This window comes from Ipomoea nil, unplaced genomic scaffold (genome assembly GCF_001879475.1).
Source record: "Ipomoea nil cultivar Tokyo-kokei standard unplaced genomic scaffold, Asagao_1.1 scaffold2694, whole genome shotgun sequence".
Classification (NCBI taxonomy): Eukaryota; Viridiplantae; Streptophyta; class Magnoliopsida; order Solanales; family Convolvulaceae; genus Ipomoea; species Ipomoea nil.
Genome location: NW_017619122.1, coordinates 1,798,831 through 1,820,053, shown reverse-complemented (window position 1 = coordinate 1,820,053; position 21,223 = coordinate 1,798,831). Strand labels below are relative to the sequence as shown.

Genomic DNA, 21,223 nt, shown 5'->3' with positions numbered 1-21,223 from the left:
GGAAGGTTCCGGAGACTATGTTGCTATCTCCGATTTTGGCTTTGCTTATGGTAAGGATCCTTCCTTGAGTGGCGCCCCCCTGCCTTGTGGGGGTTGGTGTTATGGCTTCGTGGGGTGAGGTGGTTCTGGCGGTTTTTGGCTCCCGTAGGGGGTTTGGGTGGTTTCCTTCGATTTTTCTTTTGTGTCCCAGGTGCATTTCCTGTGGCTTGCTTGGTGTTTGTTGTAGTTGGAATGCCTTGGCATAGGCTTCTTTGAGAGTTCTTGGTTTTCGTATGGTTAGGGCCTTCTGGTTCTCGAGGTTGAGGCCCGTTATAAATTTCTCGATTTTTATTGACTCCATAGGTACCAGTTCAGGTGTGAGGCGAGCTAGCTTGAGGAACTACCGGTAGTATTCTGCAATTGGGGTTGCTCCTTGTTTTAGAAGGAGGAACTCTTCGTATATGGTTGTTTTCACGTGACTGAGGTAGAATCGTTCTCGTAATCGTGTTTTTAGGACCTCCCAGTTGAATCCCGGGCTTCGTTCGCAACTGGGTTTCTTGTGGGCCCACCAGATGTCGGCTTCGTGCCTTAAGTAGAAGGAGGCCATTTCTACTTGGTAGTTTTCTGGGCATCCCGTTGCTCTGAATATTTTGTCAAAGGTTCCGATCCATTCTTCAAGAATTGTGGGGTTCTCATCCCCCGATAAGGTAGGTGGTCGGTGTTCTGAGATTTGGTGGTGGATTTCCAAGTTTCTGTTTGGTGGTGAAGGTTGGGGGACTGTGTTGCTTAGTGTCTGGGCAACTTGGGCCAGACGTTGTACATTCTGAATCAAGGATTCTTGTGTGGGGAGTCCCGGTGCTTTTGCCTGTTTCCTTGTCGGTGCCATCCTGAGGGTTTATAGGCCGATATTATTTTGCATCCTGACCTTGATGCTAAGAGTGTAGGTGGAGGTTCTTTTAAATTAAGTGCGAATTAGGGTGAGGGAAAATTTAGGGGTTTCACAATCTCACTACGCGTCCTATGATTCCTAAATCCTATGTTCCTGAACTCCTAGAGTTTAAGCCGAATGTCCTAAAATCTGGTCTTAAGAGTCTTATCCTAGGGTCAACATAGGCTCTGATACCAGCTGTAACACCCTGAAATTTTAAAACTTTTAAAACTTATATAATAAAGGTGAACTCTCATTAATTCCCAAAATCAAACATAAGAGTGTGGGGTGCTATGCCACATCTGAGCTTGAGAACCTGGATGCACAGGCTAACTAACTAACTATCCTCAATGCAATACATAAATATGGCACGCAGGCCGAAAGGGAAACTAACTAATCTATGCTTCGGATCTCTAGCGCGCTCCGGGGTCTACTCATCTGTGCCTGAAAGCCAAATATATCTGTTCAGCGAATGATGCTGGTAACCCACTCCAACGCGTTGAAATACAATATAGGTAGATATATATGATATAGGAAAACCATTTTGAAGCAGGAAGATATATACTTAGGAGACTCTAGGTTTAAAACCAGGAATAGACTCAGCAAATAGGGGCAAACACAATAATCAATGACAACAGTTAAGTAGAGACAGTCATCATAAAGAATACGCATCTAAGGTCACAGATCACTTTCAAATCAATCATATCATCATCCAATCATCGTTCATATCAGACAAGCACACTTTGATGGCGCCACGAGACCAATCGCATGCCCCGAACATGAGGGTTAGTGCATATAGCACTAACACGGCCCCGCAGCACCCTACCTCATACCGCAGCATGAAGGGAGTTGATCGCAACCAACCCTAAAGACCGCTGACGAACTCAGCGGCGGACCACAGTCCTACACACCGCTGACGCGCTCAGTCGGTGTACTGTGATCATTTTTACAAGGGGGGACTTCGATCCAACACACCGTTGACGAGCACAGTCGGTGGATCGTAGCGGATCAAGCCCTACACACCGCTGAGGGACGCAGTCGGTGGGCGATGATCCTCGGAGACTACGACCCTACACACCGCTGGCCCATCACTCGGTGGATCGCAGCCAGCCGTAGCCCTATACACCGCCTGATTGCTCATTCGGTGGACTACGGCCTTCCTAGGGCTTATTAGCCCTACACACCGCCTGGCGCGTCCAGTTCGGTGGGTCATAGCACACGAGGCCCATGTGGACCGCAGCCCAAGAAGTGAATCACTGACCGCAGCCAGGAGAATGAACCGCAGCTCATGTACAACGTTTGATCGCAACCAAACAGTGGACCGCAGCCCTATATAATATTTATATACCTGACCGATCGCAACCGGCCTGGTTAACAGTTTGTATGGTTCTCAACTCATCCAACTACCCGTACAGCTAATTTGATCGCAACCAAATTGGGGAATCATGCATCACATAACATGTTGTAGCACATAATAGCACGTTGGGAAGGGGGAGGTGTATAAATAAACTTACCTGTGATCATTCACATACTAAGAGTAGTCCTAAGGGGTTCATACAACTTCTACCTAGGTCAACGGGTTACCGATTCAACTGGCATGCAATTCCTAACACTCTTTTATACTACGAATGGCACCCGAAACATCAAACTAGACTCAAGCATGAAAAACGGGGTCCGTTGGGACACCACAGGGAATGGGGAACATCAAACGGGGAAGCCAAAGACCCGGGGTGCATGACAAACCAGCGGGTAGCCGGTGGGTGGAGGGCCACCCGCCAGCTGCCCGCTGGCGACGCGTTTCCTAGCAGCGAGTGCCCGGCGGGCAGTTACCTGCCCCGGCTATCCGTTGCCGGTGATGCTCTTTGGGGCAGCGGGTAGGTGGCGGGTTCCCTTACCCCCACTGACTCCTTAACACAACAAACATCCCGGGATCCTCTGTGGAACCCGAAACCATGCTTAGACACTTTTAAACGCAAATAACGACACCACGTAGGCAATTAATGGATCAAAAGCAAGAATCATATTGAACAAATCCTAACATGTCGTCTAAACATAAACAACACCCGAACATGTGAATTCCCACCCAAATATAAATCAAGAACATCTCAATACTAATTACCAATCCAACCTAGGGCTCTAATCCTACCCAAGCCATCAAAATCATATTTTATTTTTATCATCAAGAACTATCAAGATTTGTCAAGAATCATCACATAAATATCAAGAACCTCTTTTTAACATCAAGATCATCAAGATCACTCATAAAATCATCACTTCAATCAATCAAGATTATATCACAAATATCATAAAGAAATTCATCAAGACACAAGTATATAGAGGGAGCCAAAGAAGGAGATCATAGCAAAGAAAATAGGTTTTATTGAGACATGGGTTACTTCTTAGCCTTAATTAATTTCCTTGGCTATGAAGGGTCTTTCTTTAAGATTTCTTCTTTCTTGATTTCTCCTATGGGAATTCTTGGGGAATTCTTGTGTGGTGAAAGTTATTGTGGTGTGAGTTCTAGGTGCCTCCTATGTCCCTATATATATATCTAAGAGTCCAATTAGGGTCTAAGTGGTATGGCTTTTCTATTTCTGTTTCCTATAGGACTAAGGTATTGGCTTTAGGGATAAGGGCCCATGGACTATGGTGGACCTTTCCTAATTAACTAATGAAATTTAATTCTTTGTTTTGGGTAAATGATTAAATAATTAATTGGTTTTAGAGGCCGTAACACGGGGTGTTACAGGATGCGTTCTTACGATAAGTCCAGTGCTCACCCCTACCGACCGCATCGCTCTCGCCCGGTGCACGAATTCAAGAAGGACGCATCACCATCGCCATCTCCACCAAACGGACACCCTGATGGGATGGATACTGGCAAAGCAGTCAAATACTACCGCTACCACCAGTCATATACTCACAGCACACAAGTCAAAATTGTGGAAGAAATTATACAGCAGGGCGCCTAGCCTACCAACGAATGGCAAAGGAAAGCCGCGTCACAAGCCAAAGCAAGCGACGACCCCTCCAGGTCAGGAGACAGGGAATGTGGCAAGTGCCCGTCATCGGCAGAAGAAGAGGCCCAATGGAAGCAGAAGCCGGTCATCAACATGATAGTCGGCGGCCCGGTGGGGGGCGACTCATCGAACATGCGGAAGATGTGGGCTCGAAAGCTGTACGTCGGAACAGCGTACGGACGGGAGAGTAGCTCCAAGAAGGTATGTCGGGAACCAATCACCTTCATGGACAAGGATTTACCCTCTAGCCAGATGCCGCATCAGGACGCGTTAGTTATCACAATGAATGTAAGTGGGATAGTCATTCGGCGAGTCCTGGTAGACACTGGGAGCAGTGTCAACATTCTATACCTGGAGACCTTCACCAAGCTGGGTCTGACGCGGGAGCAGTTGACTACGGTAAAGACACCATTGGCCGGTTTCACGGGAGATTCCATAGAGTCGGAGGGCTCTATCGTCCTACCCGTAGAGATCGGTAGTTATCAGAACGTGCGAAAGTTAGACATGAAGTTCATCGTGGTGGACATGGCGTGCTCGCACAACGTGATCCTAGGGCGACCGGGTTTGGAGGACCTCGGAGCGCTTATCTCCATCGAACACCAGTGCATGAAGCTTCGCACGCCGACCGGGATAGGGGCAGCTCGTTGCGACCAGAGGGGCCACCCGCGAGTGCAAACTGCAAGCTTATCGGCGGATGAGTAAGCGTGAGATACGGGTGCATGAAATCATAGAGCAGGCCGTCAAGCAAACGGCACCCCCACGGCCCGAGCCCGCAGTCGAGCTAGAGGAAGTAGAGATCGACCCCAACCGACCCGAGAGACGAGTGCGGATTGGGGTCGGCCTCGAGGAGAAGGTTCGGGCAGACGTTGTACGGGTGCTCCGTGAGAATAGGTTGGTCTTTGCCTGGGGGCCGGAAGACATGCCGGGCGTGGATCGATCTATCATATCTCATAAACTCGCAGTGGACCCTGGCCATCAACCTGTGGTTAAAAAAAAGAGGTACTTAGCGAACGATTGACGCGAGTTTGTCAAAAAGGAGGTCGACACATTGCTAGTAGCCGGTCACATCCGAGAAGTGAAATATCAGGATTGGTTGGCTAATGTAGTGCTAGTGCCCAAACCGCCTGCCTGGAGGATGTGTGTCGACTACGAAGCTTGCCCAAAGGATCCTTTCCCCTTACCAAGGATCGGCCAGCTGGTAGACGAGACAGCAGGGTCAGCCCTATTGAGTTTCATGGACGCTTTCCGTGGGTATCACCAAATCTACATGCACAAGGCCGACGAGGAGAAGACGACATTTATCACCCCAGATGGTGTGTATTACTACCGAGGAATGCCCTTCGGCTTAAAGAATGCGGGAGCCACGTACACTAGGATGGTTGCTCGATTATTCCAGGACCTATTGGAAAAATCTAAGGTGGCTTACGTTGACGACATGCTGGTTAAGACTCAAGAAGAATCAGGCTACGCTCGGGACCTGGCCGAGTGCCAAGAATCATTGGGAGAACTGAAAAGGTATCTCTCGACGCCTCCCGTACTTTCCATGCCTCCCGTCTATATCTTGCCGCGTCCGACAGGGCCGTTAGCTCCGTACTTATCCAAGAGGAGGAGCGAGTCCAGTATCTGATCTACTATGTTAGCAGGTCCCTGAAATCTGCCGAGACACGATACACCCCCTTGGAGAAGGTGGTGTACGCGCTGATTGTCACCGTGCGGAAGGTGGCGCCTTAGTTCTAGGCGCACACCATTCGCGTCTTGACGGACCTATCCTTGGGCGGCTTGATACGCAACCCCACATCGTTGGGCCGATTGGTGAAGTGGGTCGTGGAGTTGACACAATACGGGATTGATAACTCCCTCAGCCGTCTATCAAGGGACAGGCCCTAGCAGACTTCCTGGTCGAGTGCACCGCCGGAGAAACCAAAGAGACCCCGACCTCGCCCGGCATTGAGGGCGAATGGTGGGAATTACACGCAGATGGAGCAACAAGTAGTCAGCACTGCGGGGGCGGAGTCATGTTAATTAGGCCCGAAGGATTTCGATTGTACTGCGCCTTGGAGTACCAGTTCAAGGTCTCTAATAATGAAGCTGAATACGAGGCCATGTTAGGCGACATCCGACTTGCCAGAGCCTTGGGAGCCTGCTAGTTGCGTATCAAGACCGACTCTCGCCTCGTGGTTGGACAGGTTTCCGGAACTTGCGAGGCAAAGAATGCCCGACTATTGCAATACAAAGGTAAGACGGAAGAGCTCCTACGAGGGTTCGCTGCCCATGAAATTGATCACATCCCAAAGGCGGAAAACACCGAAGCGGACATACTATCGAAGATCACTTTAGGGGGAATACCCGACCACCTATTGAGGATTTGCCAAAAGGAAGAAGTACAGCGGCCGAGCATCAGCAAGTCGGGGGACGAGGTCCAGCAACTGATGATGGGAAGTTGGGATCGCAAAAACAACCCCGAGATGTTCTGGATTAAGGACATCCAGAACTACAATGAGAAGGGAGAGTTGCCCAATAATCCAATCGTCGCTGCCCGGGTTCGAAGGAAGGCGCCCTCCTTTGATGTTATCGACAGACGATTGTACAAAAGGTCGTTCGGAGGGCCCCTTCTTAGATGCTTGTTGAGGCCAGAGGCTGAGATGATAATGGAAGAGGCGCACTGGGGAATATGCGCCGCTCACCAAGGCGCACATACCCTCGCACGGAAATTAGTCATCTAGGGTTATTATTGGCCCACCATGATGAGAGACTGCGTGGAGTGGATTGCCAAATGTGCTATATGCCAAGCCTTCGCCCAGAAGGATACTCGACCTACCATATTCTACACTCCGGTGTCGACCGTCATACCATTCGCCATGTGGGGAATCAACTTGCTGAGCCCACTACTGCTGGCACCTAGACGATTCAAGTTTTGCGTGGTGGCAATCGACTATTTCACGAAGTGGGTGGAAGCCGAGCCGCTGGTCACCATCACTGAAAACCAATGTCGACGATTCCTGTGGAAAAAGATGATCTGTGGTTTTGGCATTCCTGAACACTTGGTCAGCAACAACGGTCGGCAATTTGAATGTCAGCCATTCGCGGAGTTCTGCCGGCGGCATAACATCTAGCACACCAAGGAATCGGTCGCGTATCCCCAGGCTAACGGTCAGGTCGAGAACGTAAACGACACTATTGTGGATGGTATTCGCAAGAAGCTCGAGGATGTCGGAGGCAACTGGGCTGACGAGCTGGATCGTGTGTTGTGGGCCTATCGGACCACTTAGAGATGAGCTACGGGAGAAAGTCCGTTCTCATTGGCTTATTGCTTCGAGGCCAAGGTACTGATAGAAATCGTTGAGCCCACCCACCGAGTCCATCATTATACCGATGAAGGAAATGAGGAAAGCTTGAGAATCAAGAAAAATTTTCTGGAAGAACGAATTGAGGTGGCACACGCCCGAATAGTGGAATACCAACAAGCCGTGAAGCGATATCGTGAGAAGCAGATGTGAGTCCGTGCCTTTCAGGTTGGGGATTTAGTCATCAAAGACCGGCAAGCCAGCCGACCCACAGAGGAGGGCAAGTTCGCGGTAAAGTGGGAGGGTTCCTATCGTATTGCAGCAGTCGTCCGAGCAAACACTTACAACTTAGAGACCTTAGAAGGGGAACCCATCGACCGGACCTGGAACGTGATTCACTTGAAGAAATATTACCAGTAAAATTTTTGTTAACGATGTATTTCTCACAAACAAGTTTATTTAATAAAAACGTCTAATCCGCACAAAAAAACCTACAGGGGTCGCCTCGACTAAGGAACTCGGCGAGAAAAGAAAAAAGAAACAAGGGCACTGACCCATAGACGTTTCTTAGAAAAAGCCTACAAGGGTCCCCTCGACTGAGGGACTTGGCAAGAAAAGGGAAAAGAAACAAGGGCACTGACCCTTAGACGTTTCTTAGAAAAAGCCTACAGGGGTCGCCTCGACTGAGGGACTCGGCAAGAAAAGAGAAAAGAAACAAGGGCACTGACCCTTAGACGTTTCTTAGTAAAAACATACAGGGGTCGCCTCGACTGAGGGACTCTGCAAGAAAAAGGAAAAGAAACAAGGGCACTGACCCTTAGACATTTCTTAGAAAAATCATACAGGGGTCGCCCTGACTAAGGGACTTGGCAAGAAAAGAGAAAAGAAACAAGGGCACTGACCCTTAGACGTTTCTTAGAAAAGAGCTTAAAGGGGGTTGCCTCGACTGAGGGACTCGGCAAGAAAAGAGAAAAGAAACAAAGGCACTGACCCTTAGACGTTTCTTAGAAAAAGTCTACAGGGGTAAAGCCTACAGGGGTCGCCTCGACTGAGGGACTTGGCAAGAAAAGAGAAAAGAAACAAGGGCACTGACCCTTAGGCGTTTCTTAAAAAAGCCTACAGGGGTCGCCTCGATTGAGGGACTCGGCAAGAAAAGATAAAAGAAACAAGGGCACTGACCCTTAGATGTTTCTTAGAAAAAAACCTACAGGGGTCGCCTCAACTGAGGGACACGGCAACAAAAGAGAAAAGAAACAAGGGCATTGACCCTTAGGCGTTTTTTAGAAAAAGCCTACAGTGGTCGCCTCGACTTAGTGACTCGGCAAGAAAAGAAGCAATGGCACTAACCCTTAGATGCTTCTCATAGATGTTTTTCGAAGCCAGAGGCCGCCTCGGCTAAAGGACTCGGCAAATAGAGAAAGATAATAAAATAAAAGGCAAAACAGGAAGAACAAAAAAAAATGCCTTATATTCGAGGGTTTAAAAGGGGGACGGGGCCCCATTACAAAAGAGGAGAAAATACAAGGGCTCTAAAACTACTGGGAACCGACTGCGACCTCTTTGCGGCCCTTGCGTAGCCCCCCCCCCCCCCCGCGTCGTTGGTCCAACGGGTCTTCAGATTGGAGGGGCACCTCGCCGACCGAGAGCTCCACGGGGTCGTGAATCTCCATTGCGCCCTTGACAACCACCTGGGGTAAAGCGACCGGCAGAACAACATCCGCGGTGCCCGCGGGCGACAAAGAATCCTGATGTGGCTCCAAACTCCAGCCTTCAAGAGTATAGGAGGGCTCGCGGGCCAGCAGAGCGTCGTAGATCATGTGATGAGCCGTGCGGTAACCCAGTTGGAAGTCACACTCTCCCATATCGACCAAGTAGTCGTCCCCTTCCGGAGTCGCCAGCCATCTCCTCGCAAGCTCCTCCAGGCGACCCTCCGCCTCGACCATGGCATCGGCCTTGAAGTCCGCTGACCTCATGTAGTCAGCCACGGCCGTATCCACCATTTTCTTCTCCGCCTCCCAGAATTGCGTCAGCTTGAGAATCTTTGGCGGTTAGTCCTCTTTCTCCTTTATGAAGGCCGCTTGATGCTGCAGACAGCCCTCTTGCTCTTTGGAGAGCTGGGTATGAAGAGATTTCACCCCGATCCTCAGGGTGCGAATTCGCCTTCACAGTTCCAGCTGAAAAGAGAGGTTCTAGAAAAGGGAAAAGGGGTGTTAGCAGTGTTAGCATCAACGTATAGCGCAATCAAAATGAAAGAAAGCGAGAGGAAGACAACGTACTCGGTAGGACCGGAAAAGGGAGGCCACTAGGATCAATTCGTCGTTCAGAACGACGACCGACTCCTGATATTTGGGTATAATCACCCGTTCTGCCCAAGTTTGGACGGGGAAGGTGCCCTTCCAGATAAGGGCATCCGCGTCGACTTCCAGACTTAGGTGGATCTTCTTAGGTTGAGGAGTCGGCGACGGCTCCCGTGGCCTCTTCGACCGAGTACTCGCCGCAGAAAGGGAAGTGGAGCGAGTTGGCGAGCTCTCAGGAGAATTGCAGAGATTGACCACGGGGCTAGAAGGGGAGACGGGCATGGCAGTCGGTGCCGGGGGAGGACGCAAGGAAGATGATGAGGCGGCACCCGCAGTTCGTTGCGCCGTGCGACGGAGCATCTTCTCAGCACGGTCGGCCATCTGGTCTTCGTCGGAATCGGTGTTGCCGGACGAGGTGTCGGAGGCTGAGTCGTTGAGACCTACAGAAATGCATAAACGGTTAGTCGCGCACACAGGAAAGATAAGGAAGTGAAGAGAATATCAAGCAAAAACTACCTGAGGTCGCCGCCCCCATGGCCAGAAGACCCGTCTTCTCCACGGCCCTCAAGCGAGACAAGTGGTATACGCAGAAGGGTCCCAGCCTCTTCAAGAATTTGGCACCTCGAGTCACCTCTTTGGTAAATTGAGGTCGCCTGGTGTTCACCTTGAAGAGAGTGGTCGACCAGGCAGTCGGAAAGGAAAAAAATGGATGAGGAGGGGTAGGTCGAACGAAGAAAAAGAAGGGTTTCTAGTCCTTCACGGAGTCTGGGAGGCCCTCAAAGATGACATACCCCGGGGGATGGGATATTTGGACAAAGCCCTTAGAGTGTGGACTGACCTTGTTCGTAGTGTATATCCGTCGGAGTAACTCTATGGTCGGCTCACAATGAAGCCAATCGCAGAGGACCACGAAACAAACATGGAGTCAGTGCGAGTTAGGAACAGCTGGCCAGGGACCAGATTGAAGTAACGGAAGAACGGGGAAACGAAGGGGTGAGGAGGTATCTGAAAGCCAAAAGCTACGGAATGAAGATGGATACCCACGAAGCCCTCTAGTGGATCGGAGATAGAACGACTGCCCAGGTTCTCGATGTCCACTGAGGGGCCCAGTAGAGAACGGGCGAGATCGTAATCCACCTCCTTCATTAATGAAGGGTTAGGGGCTGGCGAATCCATCGGTTCAAAGGTAACTTGGGGAAAAAGTACCCCGGTGTCTATCACTAACAAAACAAAAGGTGTCTACATCCATAATCTCAAAAACAACGATAAAAGATCAAAGAGTTTAGACTACATAGCAACTAACTACACTAGTTTAACTCGAGCAATCTCAAAAGATGGGCCCACCTGAAAGGGGTTTTGCAAATAGACAAATAGAAAACACCTGTTAGCACGAAGCTAAGTATAACCACACTCAACCCTGTAAAATACTACAGTATATACTTTGGAAAAACATTTGATTAACATTCCCAAATTAAGCAACCTCAATCACTTAGACAAAACCTTAATATAAACCACAAAGCCTTCTATATGCTTACAACCTAACTTATCAAATAGGCATACTTCAACGATATCAAACCTAACAACATGCTCATACTATCGCATACTTAACATAGAAAATCTCAATCCAATATAACAACTCAATAACAATCTCATGCTAACACCTAAACTTATGAAGCAATTTCGTGCCATCAATCAATAAGAAATTATTCTCATGCTTTCAAGTTCTCATCATGCAAACTAGAAATATAAAACATCAATATGAAACTAAGGAAATCACACTCAGCTCAATATACAATCTCGGGTAATCATTCTCAATATGCAATCTAGTACAAACATTCTCGATATGCAATCTCGCGCAAACATTTTCATTATGAAAAAAGATGCTATAGGATAATTATACTTATACCCTCGTTTGTAAATAAAATACTTATCTGTGGAGGTTTCTAAGAGTCACAATGACTCGGCTATCTTTCTCTTGAGTCTCATGGCTTGATTTCTTTCTTGCTCAAACTTTCTCATACTTCTCGTTTCTCTTCTTGTGCGAGGCAGGTACTCCACCGCCGCGAAGCCCTAGCATACGGTGCAATCTCGTGCATCCGCCACATCTGTAACTACGGAACCTCTAACTCGTGGGGAGGTAGGTCTTCATGAATCATGAATGGACATGTAACACCCCAGATTTTCAAGACTTTTAAAACTTATATAATAAAGGTAATATCTCATTACATCCCAAAGTATATCATAAGTGTACGGGGTGCTATGCCACACCTGGGCTAGAGAACCCAGGTGCACAGGCTGTCTAACTAATATCCATTGAAACACAATGCATAATATGGCACGCAGGCCGAAAGGGAAACTACTCTACTTCTACGCTCCAGTTCTAGCGCGCTCCAGTGCTCTAGTCCTCTGTGCCTGAAAGCCAAATATATCTGTTCAGCGAGAGATGCTGGTAACCAACTCCAACGCGTTGAAATACAATACGTATAGAGATATATATAGATATACGAAAACCATTTTTAGCATGAAGATATATCCTACGAACACTAGCTTTAAAACCGGGAATGACTCGACAGATAAGGCCAGACACAAGCACAGTTATAACGAGCATATGCAGTTCACAACAGATAACGCAGATAAGGCAAAGCATAAACAATGATCATAACCCAACATGAACAATCCCCAATATAAATCCCATAGTCACATCCCCCAAGACACTCGTAATCACAACTCGTCCATGTCACAACACATAACACACTTTGTTGGCGCCACAGGACCAATCGCATGCCCATACATGAGGGTCAGCGCATATAGCTCTGACACGGCCCGCAGCACCCTGCCCCGTATCGCAACACGGAGGGGTCGATCGCAACCGACCGATGAACCGCAGCTCATCATAGTGTTTGATCGCAACCAAACAGTGGACCGCAGCCCAAGAGAATGTCATCTGACCGCAGCCAGGAAAAAGGACGAACCGCAGCTCGTATAGAAACGTTTGATCGCAACCAAACGGTGGACCGCAGCCCAAGAGTATCAATCTGACCGCAGCCAGCTTCTGAACCGCAGCTCAGGATAACCAATCCGATCGCAACCGAATTGGGGTAACACACACATAACACATAGCAAGCACATGCAACCCACATTACACATTAGGAAGGGGGAGAAAACGTATAACAAAACCTATGCGTGATCCATCACTTACTAAGAATAGTCCTAAGGGGTTCATACTTCTTCAACCTAGGTCAACGGGATACCAATTCAACTAGCATGCAATATAATAGACTCATAAACCTACGAACGGTACCCGAAACATCAAACTAGACATAGGCACGATAAACGGAGTCCGTTGGGACACCACGGGGAACGGGGAAGCCGGGATCCCGGGTGGGATGAATTTCCAGCGGGTAGCCGGTGGGTGGGGGCCACCCGCCGACTGCCCGCCGGAGAATACTGTTCTGGGCAGCGGGTCGCCGGCGGGCAGCTGCCCGCCCGCCGGCCACCCGCTGCCGGGCGGTGTTTCACGGCCGTGGGTAGGTGGCGGGTCCCCTACCCCCCCACCTACCCCCCACTAACTCTTTTCACACACTTTACGCCCCGGGAACCGTTGTGGAACCCGAAACCATGCTTAGACACTTTACAACGCAATTAACGACAACACGTAGACAATTAACGAATCAAATACAAGAAACGAACGGCACATAACCTATCATGCTTTTCTAAATATAATCAACACCCAAACATGCGATTTCCCCACCTGATAATCCAAGAATAATATCATACGATACAACCTAGGGTTCTAATCACTTTTATATCAACAAGAATACGGTTCGTCTTCTAATTGCAAGATTCGGTAAGAATAACACATAAACATCAAGAGCATCACACAATTATCAAGAATGAAACATAATCATCAAGAACTCCATATAATTATCAAGAACACCATAGTTATCAAGAATCTCCCAATATCAAGATCATCAAGATCCCCCATGGGATCATCACATCAATTATCAATAATAATCATCATAACTCGCCAATATACAATAATATGGGGAAACCCTAAGGGGGAATTATAACTATGAAAATAGGTTTTGTTGAGACATGGGTTACCTTTTAGCCTTAATTAATTCCTCGGCTATGAAGGATCTTTCTTTAAGCTTCCTTGCTTTCTTGATTTCTCCTAAGGGGATTCTTGGAGCTCTTTTGGGGTGGTGGGGCGTTATTTTTGTGGGAAGTTCTAGGTGCCTCCTAAGTCCCCTATTTATATATTTAGGAGTCCTAATTAGGAATTAATATTATAGGCTCGCTAATTCTATTCCTTTTAGAACTAAGGATTGGGTTTAGGGGTTGGGTTTATATATGAGGGCCCATGGACTATGGTGGGCCTTTTTCCCTAATTAATCATTATGATTTATTCTTTCTCTTGGGCTATTGATTAATTAATTAAATGGTTTTAGGGGCCGTAACACGGGGTGTTACACTCTCCCCCCCTTACAAGGGGCTTCGTCCCCGAAGCCCGGTGTTATAGTCCATCCTTTCACCCCTAGACACCTCGTAGCTCGGCCTCCTGATTAGGGTTGCGGCCTTATGTTTGTCTTGGCTTGGGGTAGGCTGAACTTTTGATGGTGTTGTGATAGAGAATTTTTCGGTTGTACCTCGGTTTCCTGCGCTGGAACTGGATGCACCGCGAGTGCCCAAGGCGGCCTCGATCGCTGCTACCCTTTGATCGAGTGCGCGTGTGGTGCGAATCAAGGATGAGAACCCTTCTTCCATGATTTGATTCTGTCGGTCGAGCTGAGCGAGTATGCGTTCGTTGACCGAACCCTCGTTTTGTCCCCTCGGGTTCCCTCCTGGCTGTGGGTGCACTGACGGGTTAGGCCCGTCTTTCCCCTCTTGTCCCTCATTTCCCTCCGTACCTCCGCAATCTTGCATGGCTCGCTTGAGCTTTTTGTTGGAGATGTCCAATCGATCAACCAATTCCCTACGTTCCTCCTCGGGTTTTTGGCAAATTTATTCGAGGGTGAGATAGTGTCCTCCCTCGGTTTAGTAGATGTCGTTGCGGCGGAGGTTTTGGGCATTGAAAACCATGCCGTTGGCGGTTTTGACCTCGGTGTGGCTTAGGTCTACCCCCTTTTTCTCCATGATCCAACTTAGGATCATCCCGTAGGGTAGGCTAAGCCGGTTGTTTGTCTTGCAGAACTCTATGTGCTTTAGCATGAGTGCCGGCAGGTTGAACTTGATTTTATGTTTTAGGAGATACGCAAAGGTGCACTCCAAGCTCCCCACATCCTTGCTCTTGTTATTGGTGGGCAAGAGGCTATCGGTTACAATCATAACCAATATCTTTTGCTCCGCCGATAGCCACTTTCGGTTTGGTCGAGTGGCCGAGGTGAACCCGTCCTCTTTCCCGAGTAAGTACCCAAGATAGTCCTTGTGTCCCGTAGTTTGGGTATCAATCCACCCCTTTCGGTCATAGTCAGACACACCCGTGGTGGTCAATTCCAAGAGCTTGGCCAACCGGCCTTCGGAAAGCACAATTTCCTTGCCACGGACCTTGGTGGTAATTTCTACTTTGTCACCTCGTTTGGTGGCCACAAGGTGTTGATAGAACTCCTTCACCAACTCGGGGTATGTATCCCCTTTGATGGTGAGGTATGCATCAAGGAGACCTTGGTGTTTAAGCATATTGACCAATTCCGGAGAGAATTGATCGGGTTCGAGACTTTTACCTCCGATGACGGTGTAATCGGCGTAGTTCCATTCCGGGGTGCGGATTCCGAGAGCTTTTTTCGGCATCTTGAATTTTTCTTTTGGCGGTGAGGAATTCCGGAAGAAATTCCGGCAGCTTTCCGACGGGTCTCCGGCGAAGTTTCCGGCGGCCTCTTTTCCGGCGGTGGTTCGAGCCGCTACAAGGTGGCGATGGTGGGGCGGAGCTCGGCAATTTTCCGGCGGGGCGGTGGAGGCCTGCGGTCGCGTGGGCGTTGGTGGCAGCGGGCGAAGCTTGGGTGGATGACGGGCGGCGTCGCTCGGGTAGGGAGGCAGCGGGTCGCCGCTGGGTGCTCTCCGGGCGGTGGGCGAGGTCGGCTGGGACGGCGGCGCGGCGGTGTGGCGCTTAGCGGTGGCGTTCGGCCGGCGACGGTGGTGCGTGATCGTCGGTTCTGCTGGGGTGGGGCGGCGAGGTGTGTGAGGTGGGGAAGGGAAAGAGTGGGGAAGAAGAAGGGGAGGAAGAAGAAGAAGGGTTTTTGATTTGGGGGTTTTGTGGGTTTTAGGGACTTGGAGGGATTTAACAAGGGGTTATCCCCTTAAGGTTTCAAGAAACACTCATGGCTTAGTGGTTGGGACTTGGACTTGTAAATGTGAGGTCTAGAATTCAATTCCTAATGGTGACATTAGGCATTTCTTGGTGGTGTGGTCCTCTTTTGTCTTTTTCCTTATTTTGTCCTAGAATTCAATTCCTAATGGTGACATTAGGCATTTCTTGGTGGTGTGGTCCTCTTTTGTCTTTTTCCTTATTTTGTCCTTTAGTGGGGCAAGGGTTGGGTTGATGATATAACTTGTGCTTTATCTTCGTAGTGGAAATTGAAGTTTGAACAAAGATCCTTATTCATAATACTTTTGAAGTAGCTAAGCTAAATAGACATAATGTTTTCGAAGTATTTAAGCTAAATAGGTGGTCCATACGATACAAGGGGTGGTTACAAGGGGTGTGATGGTTTATCCTAGACAGAATTCGTTTTCTGGGTTTTCCTCGGTGGGATCCGTATGGTCCTCGTCTTCCGGGATTGGGTTTTCCCCTTCTAGGTCTTCTTCGTTTCCGAGTTTGGCTTGCGTGTGACTCATAACGAATACTTTTCCGGGAGCGCCGTAACCCCCTTGGTGACTGGTGCCCCCTTGGTGACTGGTGCCCCCTTGGTGACTGGTGCCCCCGTGTTGACCCACGGTGGCGGGGCGTGGTCTTTGGGGTCGAGTGCACTGGAAGGCCTTGTGCCCCTCCTCTCCGCAGTTGAAGCATCGCCAGGGGTTACCCGCGCAATCCTTGCCTCTGTGGCTTTTGTTACACCTCGGGCAAGGGAAGCTTCTTGGGTTAGCTTCATTGTTTCCCAGGGGTGGCCTTGGGTTGGTCGGGTTGTTCGGCCTCGTGCCGGTGTCGTTCCTCGTTCTTTTCACTGGCGGTGCCCCACTTCCGGTGTTTCTTCTTCGTATTTGTTCCTGAACACCGCGTTGGAGTAGTTGGATTCGATAGAGATTCGCGGCACTGTAGTAAGCTTCGTTGAGGGTCCGAGGTCTACTTACCACTAGCGCCTTTCGAGCTTCGAAGTTGAGGCCCGACACGAATCTCTCTATCTTGGTTACCTCGGTGGGGACTGTAACACCCCAGATTTTCGAGACATTTAAAACTTATAATAAAGGTAGAATCTTATTAAATTTCAAGATATAAATACAAGTGTTCGGGGTGCTATGCCACACCTGGGCTAGAGAACCCAAGTGCACAGGCTAACTAACTAATATCCTCAAAGCGTAAATACGTAAACGTGGCACGCAGGCCAAAAGAGAAACTATCTACTTCTAAGTTCTAGCGCACTCCAATGACTTAATCTTCTGTGCCTGAAAGCCAAATATATCTGTTCAGCGAGAGATGCTGGTAACCCACTCCAACGCGTTGAAATACAATACATATAGAGATATATATAGATATACGAAAACCATTTTGAGCATGAAGATATATCCTACGAACTCTAGTTTTAAAACCGGGAATGACTCGGCAGATAAGGTCAGACACAAGCAACAGTTATAACGAGTATATGCAGTTCACAACAGATAAGGCAGATGAGGCAGAGCATAAACAATGATCATAACCCAACATGAACAATCCCCAATACAAATCCCATAGTCACATCCCCCAAGACACCCATAATCACAACTCGTCCATGTCACAACACATAACGCACGTTGTTGGCGCCACGGGACCACTCGCATGCCCATACATGCGGATCAGCGCATATAGCTCTGACACGGCCCCACAGCACCATGCCCCGTATCGCAACACGGGGAGGCCGATCGCAACCGACCGACGAACCGCAGCTCATCATAATGTTTGATCACAACCAAACAGTGGACCGCAGCCCAAGAGAATGTGTCATCTGACTGTAGCCAGGAATTCCCATCTGACTACAGCCAGCCTCTGAACCGCAGCTCAGGAAAATGTCATCTGGTTGCAGCCAGGAATTCCCATCTGACTACAACCAGCTTCTGGACCGCAGCCCAGGATACCGTCATCCGACTACAGCCAGGAATTCCCATCTGACTATAGCCGGCTTCTGAACCGCAGCTCAGGATAACCAATCCGATCGCAACCGAATTGGGGCAACACGCACACATAACACAAAGCAAGCACATGCAACCCACATTACACATTGAGAAGGGGGATAAAGCGTATAACAACCCTATGCGTGATCCATCACGTACTAAGAAAAGTCCTAAGGGGTTCATACTTCTTCCACCTAGGTCAACGGGATACCAATTCAACTAGCATGCAATATAATAGACTCATAAACCTACGAACGGTACCCGAAATATCAAACTAGACATAGGCACGACAAACGGGGTCCGTTGGGACACCACGGGGAACGGGGAACATCAAACGGGGAAGCCGGGATCCCAAGTTGGGGAAATTTCCAGCGGGTAGCCGATGGGTGGGGGGCCACCCGCCGGCTGCCCGCCGGACTCACTGTTCCGGGCAGCGGGTCGCCGGCGGGTAGCTGCCCGCCCGCCGGCTGCCCGCTGCCGGATATACTATTTCCAGCCGTGGGTAGGTGGCGGGTCCCCACCCCCCACCTACCCCCCACTGACTCTTATCACATAATTTCGCCCCGGGAACCGTTGTGGAACCCGAAACCATGCTTAGACACATTACAACGCAATTAACGACAACACGTAGACAATTAACGGATCAAATACGAGAAACGAACGGCACATAACCTATCATGCTCTTCTAAACATAATCAGCACCCAAACATGCGATTTCCCCACCCGATAAACCAAGAATAATATCATACGATACAACCTAGGGTTCTAATCACTTTTATATCAACAAGAATACAGTTCGTCTTCTAATTGCAAGATTCGGTAAGAATAACACATAAACATCAAGAGCATCACATAATTATCAAGAACAACACATAATCATCAAGAACTCCATATAATTACCAAGAACACCATAATTATCAAGAATCTCCCAATATCAAGATTATCAAGGTTCCTCATGGAATCATTATATCAATCATTAATAATAATCATCACCAATCATTAATACACAATAATATGGGGGAAACCCTAAGGGGGAATCATAACTATGAAAATAGGTTTTGTTGAGACATGGGTTACCTCTTAGCCTTAATTAATTCCTTGGCTATGAAGGATCTTTCTTTAAGCTTTCTTGCTTTCTTGATTTCTTCTAAGGGGATTCTTGGAGCACTTTGGGGTGGTGGAACGTTTATTGTGGTGGGGGGTTCTAGGTGCCTCTTAAGTCCCCTATTTATATATTTAGGAGTCCTGGTTAGGAACTAATATTATAGGCTTGCTAATTCTATTCCTTTTGGAACTAAGGATTGGGTTTAGGGATAAGGGTCCATGGTCCATAGTGGACCATATTAATTAATTAAAGGGAATCCTAATCGTAGTCTGAATAGTAAAAGGCCTACTTCCTTTATTCCTAATAGATAACTAGGTCTAGGATTCCTAATTAGAATCTGAATAGTAAAGGGTTTACTTTCTTTATTCCTAATAGGCTTAGGACTCTAATTTAGGCAAGGGTCCACGGTTCATGGTGGACCTTTATTAATTAATTAAAGGAAACCTAACCGAATTAAATCCTATTTAATTATTATTAACGGGATTAATTTAATAATTAATCCGGGATTGAAGGCCGTAACACGGGGTGTTACAGGGACTAGCTCTGGCGCGAAGCGTGCCAGCTCGAGGAATCGTTTATGGTATTCTACGACGGTGGCCGTTCCTTGTTTTAGATGAAGGAACTGTTCGTACATGGATGCCTTCACGTGGGTTGGATAGAATCTCTCTCGTAGTCGTGTCTTGAGATCCTCCCAATTGAACCCCGGTTCTTGTTGATAGGTGGGTCCCTCGTGGATCCACCAGAGATCGGCCTCGTGCCCGAAGTAGAACGAGGCTATCTCTACGCGGCGTTCCTCTGGGCATTCCACTACTCCAAAAATTTTGTCAAGCGTCCGGATCCATTCTTCTAGGACCGCGGGATCTACTTATCCCGAAAACGTGGGTGGTCGGTGATTTGAGACTTGTCGGGCGACGTCCGAGTTTGCGTTTGATGGAGGCGGTGGGGGCCTATTGTTGCGAAGGGCCGCGTCACTTAGTGCCTGTGCGACTTGTGTTAGTTGCTGCAGGGTTTGGGTCAAGGGGTCGTCGGTGGCGGGCTCTGGAGTTCTGGATTGCCTTCTGTTTGGCGCCATGCTATCGTCTTTCTGGTCAGTGTTTATAAGAATGTTAAGTTAGAGTCTGATGCACTTCTTGTGAAGTGATGAGTGGGGAAGGGTAAGGTGTAGAGAAGTTATGTGTAGGTTTCACAATCTCACCGCGCGTCCTAAGATTCCTGAGTCCTATGTTCCTAGGTACCTAGAGTTCAAGCCTAACGTCCTAGAGTCCGGTCTTAAGAGTCTTTTCCTAGGGTCAAACTTAGGCTCTGATACCAACTGTAACACCCCAAATTTTCAAGACTTTTAAAACTTATATAATAAAGGTAATATCTCATTACATCCCAAAGTATATCATAAGTGTACGGGGTGCTATGCCACACCTGGGCTAGAGAACCCAGGTGCACAGGCTGTCTAACTAATATCCATTGAAACATAATGCATAATATGGCACGCAGGCCGAAAGGGAAACTACTCTACTTCTACGCTCCAGTTCTAGCGCGCTCCAGTGCTCTAGTCCTCTGTGCCTGAAAGCCAAATATATCTGTTCAGCGAGAGATGCTGGTAACCCACTCCAACGCGTTGAAATACAATACGTATAGAGATATATATAGATATACGAAAACCATTTTTAGCATGAAGATATATCCTACGAACACTAGCTTTAAAACCGGGAATGACTCGACAGATAAGGCCAGACACAAGCACAGTTATAACGAGCATATACAGTTCACAACAGATAAGGCAGATAAGGCAAAGCATAAACAATGATCATAACCCAACATGAACAATCCCCAATATAAATCCCATAGTCACATCCCCCAAGACACTCGTAATCACAACTCGTCCATGTCACAACACATAACACACTTTGTTGGCGCCACAGGACCAATCGCATGCCCATACATGAGGGTCAGCGCATATAGCTCTGACACGGCCCCGCAGCACCCCCCACCTACCCCCCACTGACTCTTATCACATAATTTCGCCCCGGGAACCGTTGTGGAACCCGAAACCATGCTTAGACACATTACAACGCAATTAACGACAACACGTAGACAATTAACGGATCAAATACGAGAAACGAACGGCACATAACCTATCATGCTCTTCTAAACATAATCAGCACCCAAACATGCGATTTCCCCACCCGATAAACCAAGAATAATATCATACGATACAACCTAGGGTTCTAATCACTTTTATATCAACAAGAATACGGTTCGTCTTCTAATTGCAAGATTCGGTAAGAATAACACATAAACATCAAGAGCAT

General features: G+C 48.2%; 1 protein-coding gene across 1 annotated transcript; it reads left to right on the top strand.

The window, feature by feature from the left end:
- The first annotated feature begins 5,062 nt into the window (after positions 1 to 5,062).
- LOC109155173 lies at positions 5,063 to 6,650 on the top strand. The gene is made up of 4 exons (XM_019302902.1): positions 5,063 to 5,442; positions 5,505 to 5,646; positions 5,790 to 5,999; positions 6,114 to 6,650. Exons 1-4 carry the CDS (start codon positions 5,063 to 5,065, stop codon positions 6,648 to 6,650), a joined length of 1,269 nt encoding a protein of 422 aa, XP_019158447.1.
- The last annotated feature ends 14,573 nt before the right edge of the window (positions 6,651 to 21,223 follow it).

Excerpts from the sequence above, each read along its gene's own strand:
- LOC109155173 (XM_019302902.1), top strand. The coding sequence starts at position 5,063 with ATGTGTGTCGACTACGAAGCTTGCCCAAAGGATCCTTTCCCCTTACCA. Across the intron at positions 5,647-5,789 it reads TGATTGTCACCGTGCGGAAG|CCGTCTATCAAGGGACAGGC; the intron begins GTGGCGCCTTAG and ends TAACTCCCTCAG. Across the intron at positions 6,000-6,113 it reads CCTTGGAGTACCAGTTCAAG|GTTTCCGGAACTTGCGAGGC; the intron begins GTCTCTAATAAT and ends GTGGTTGGACAG.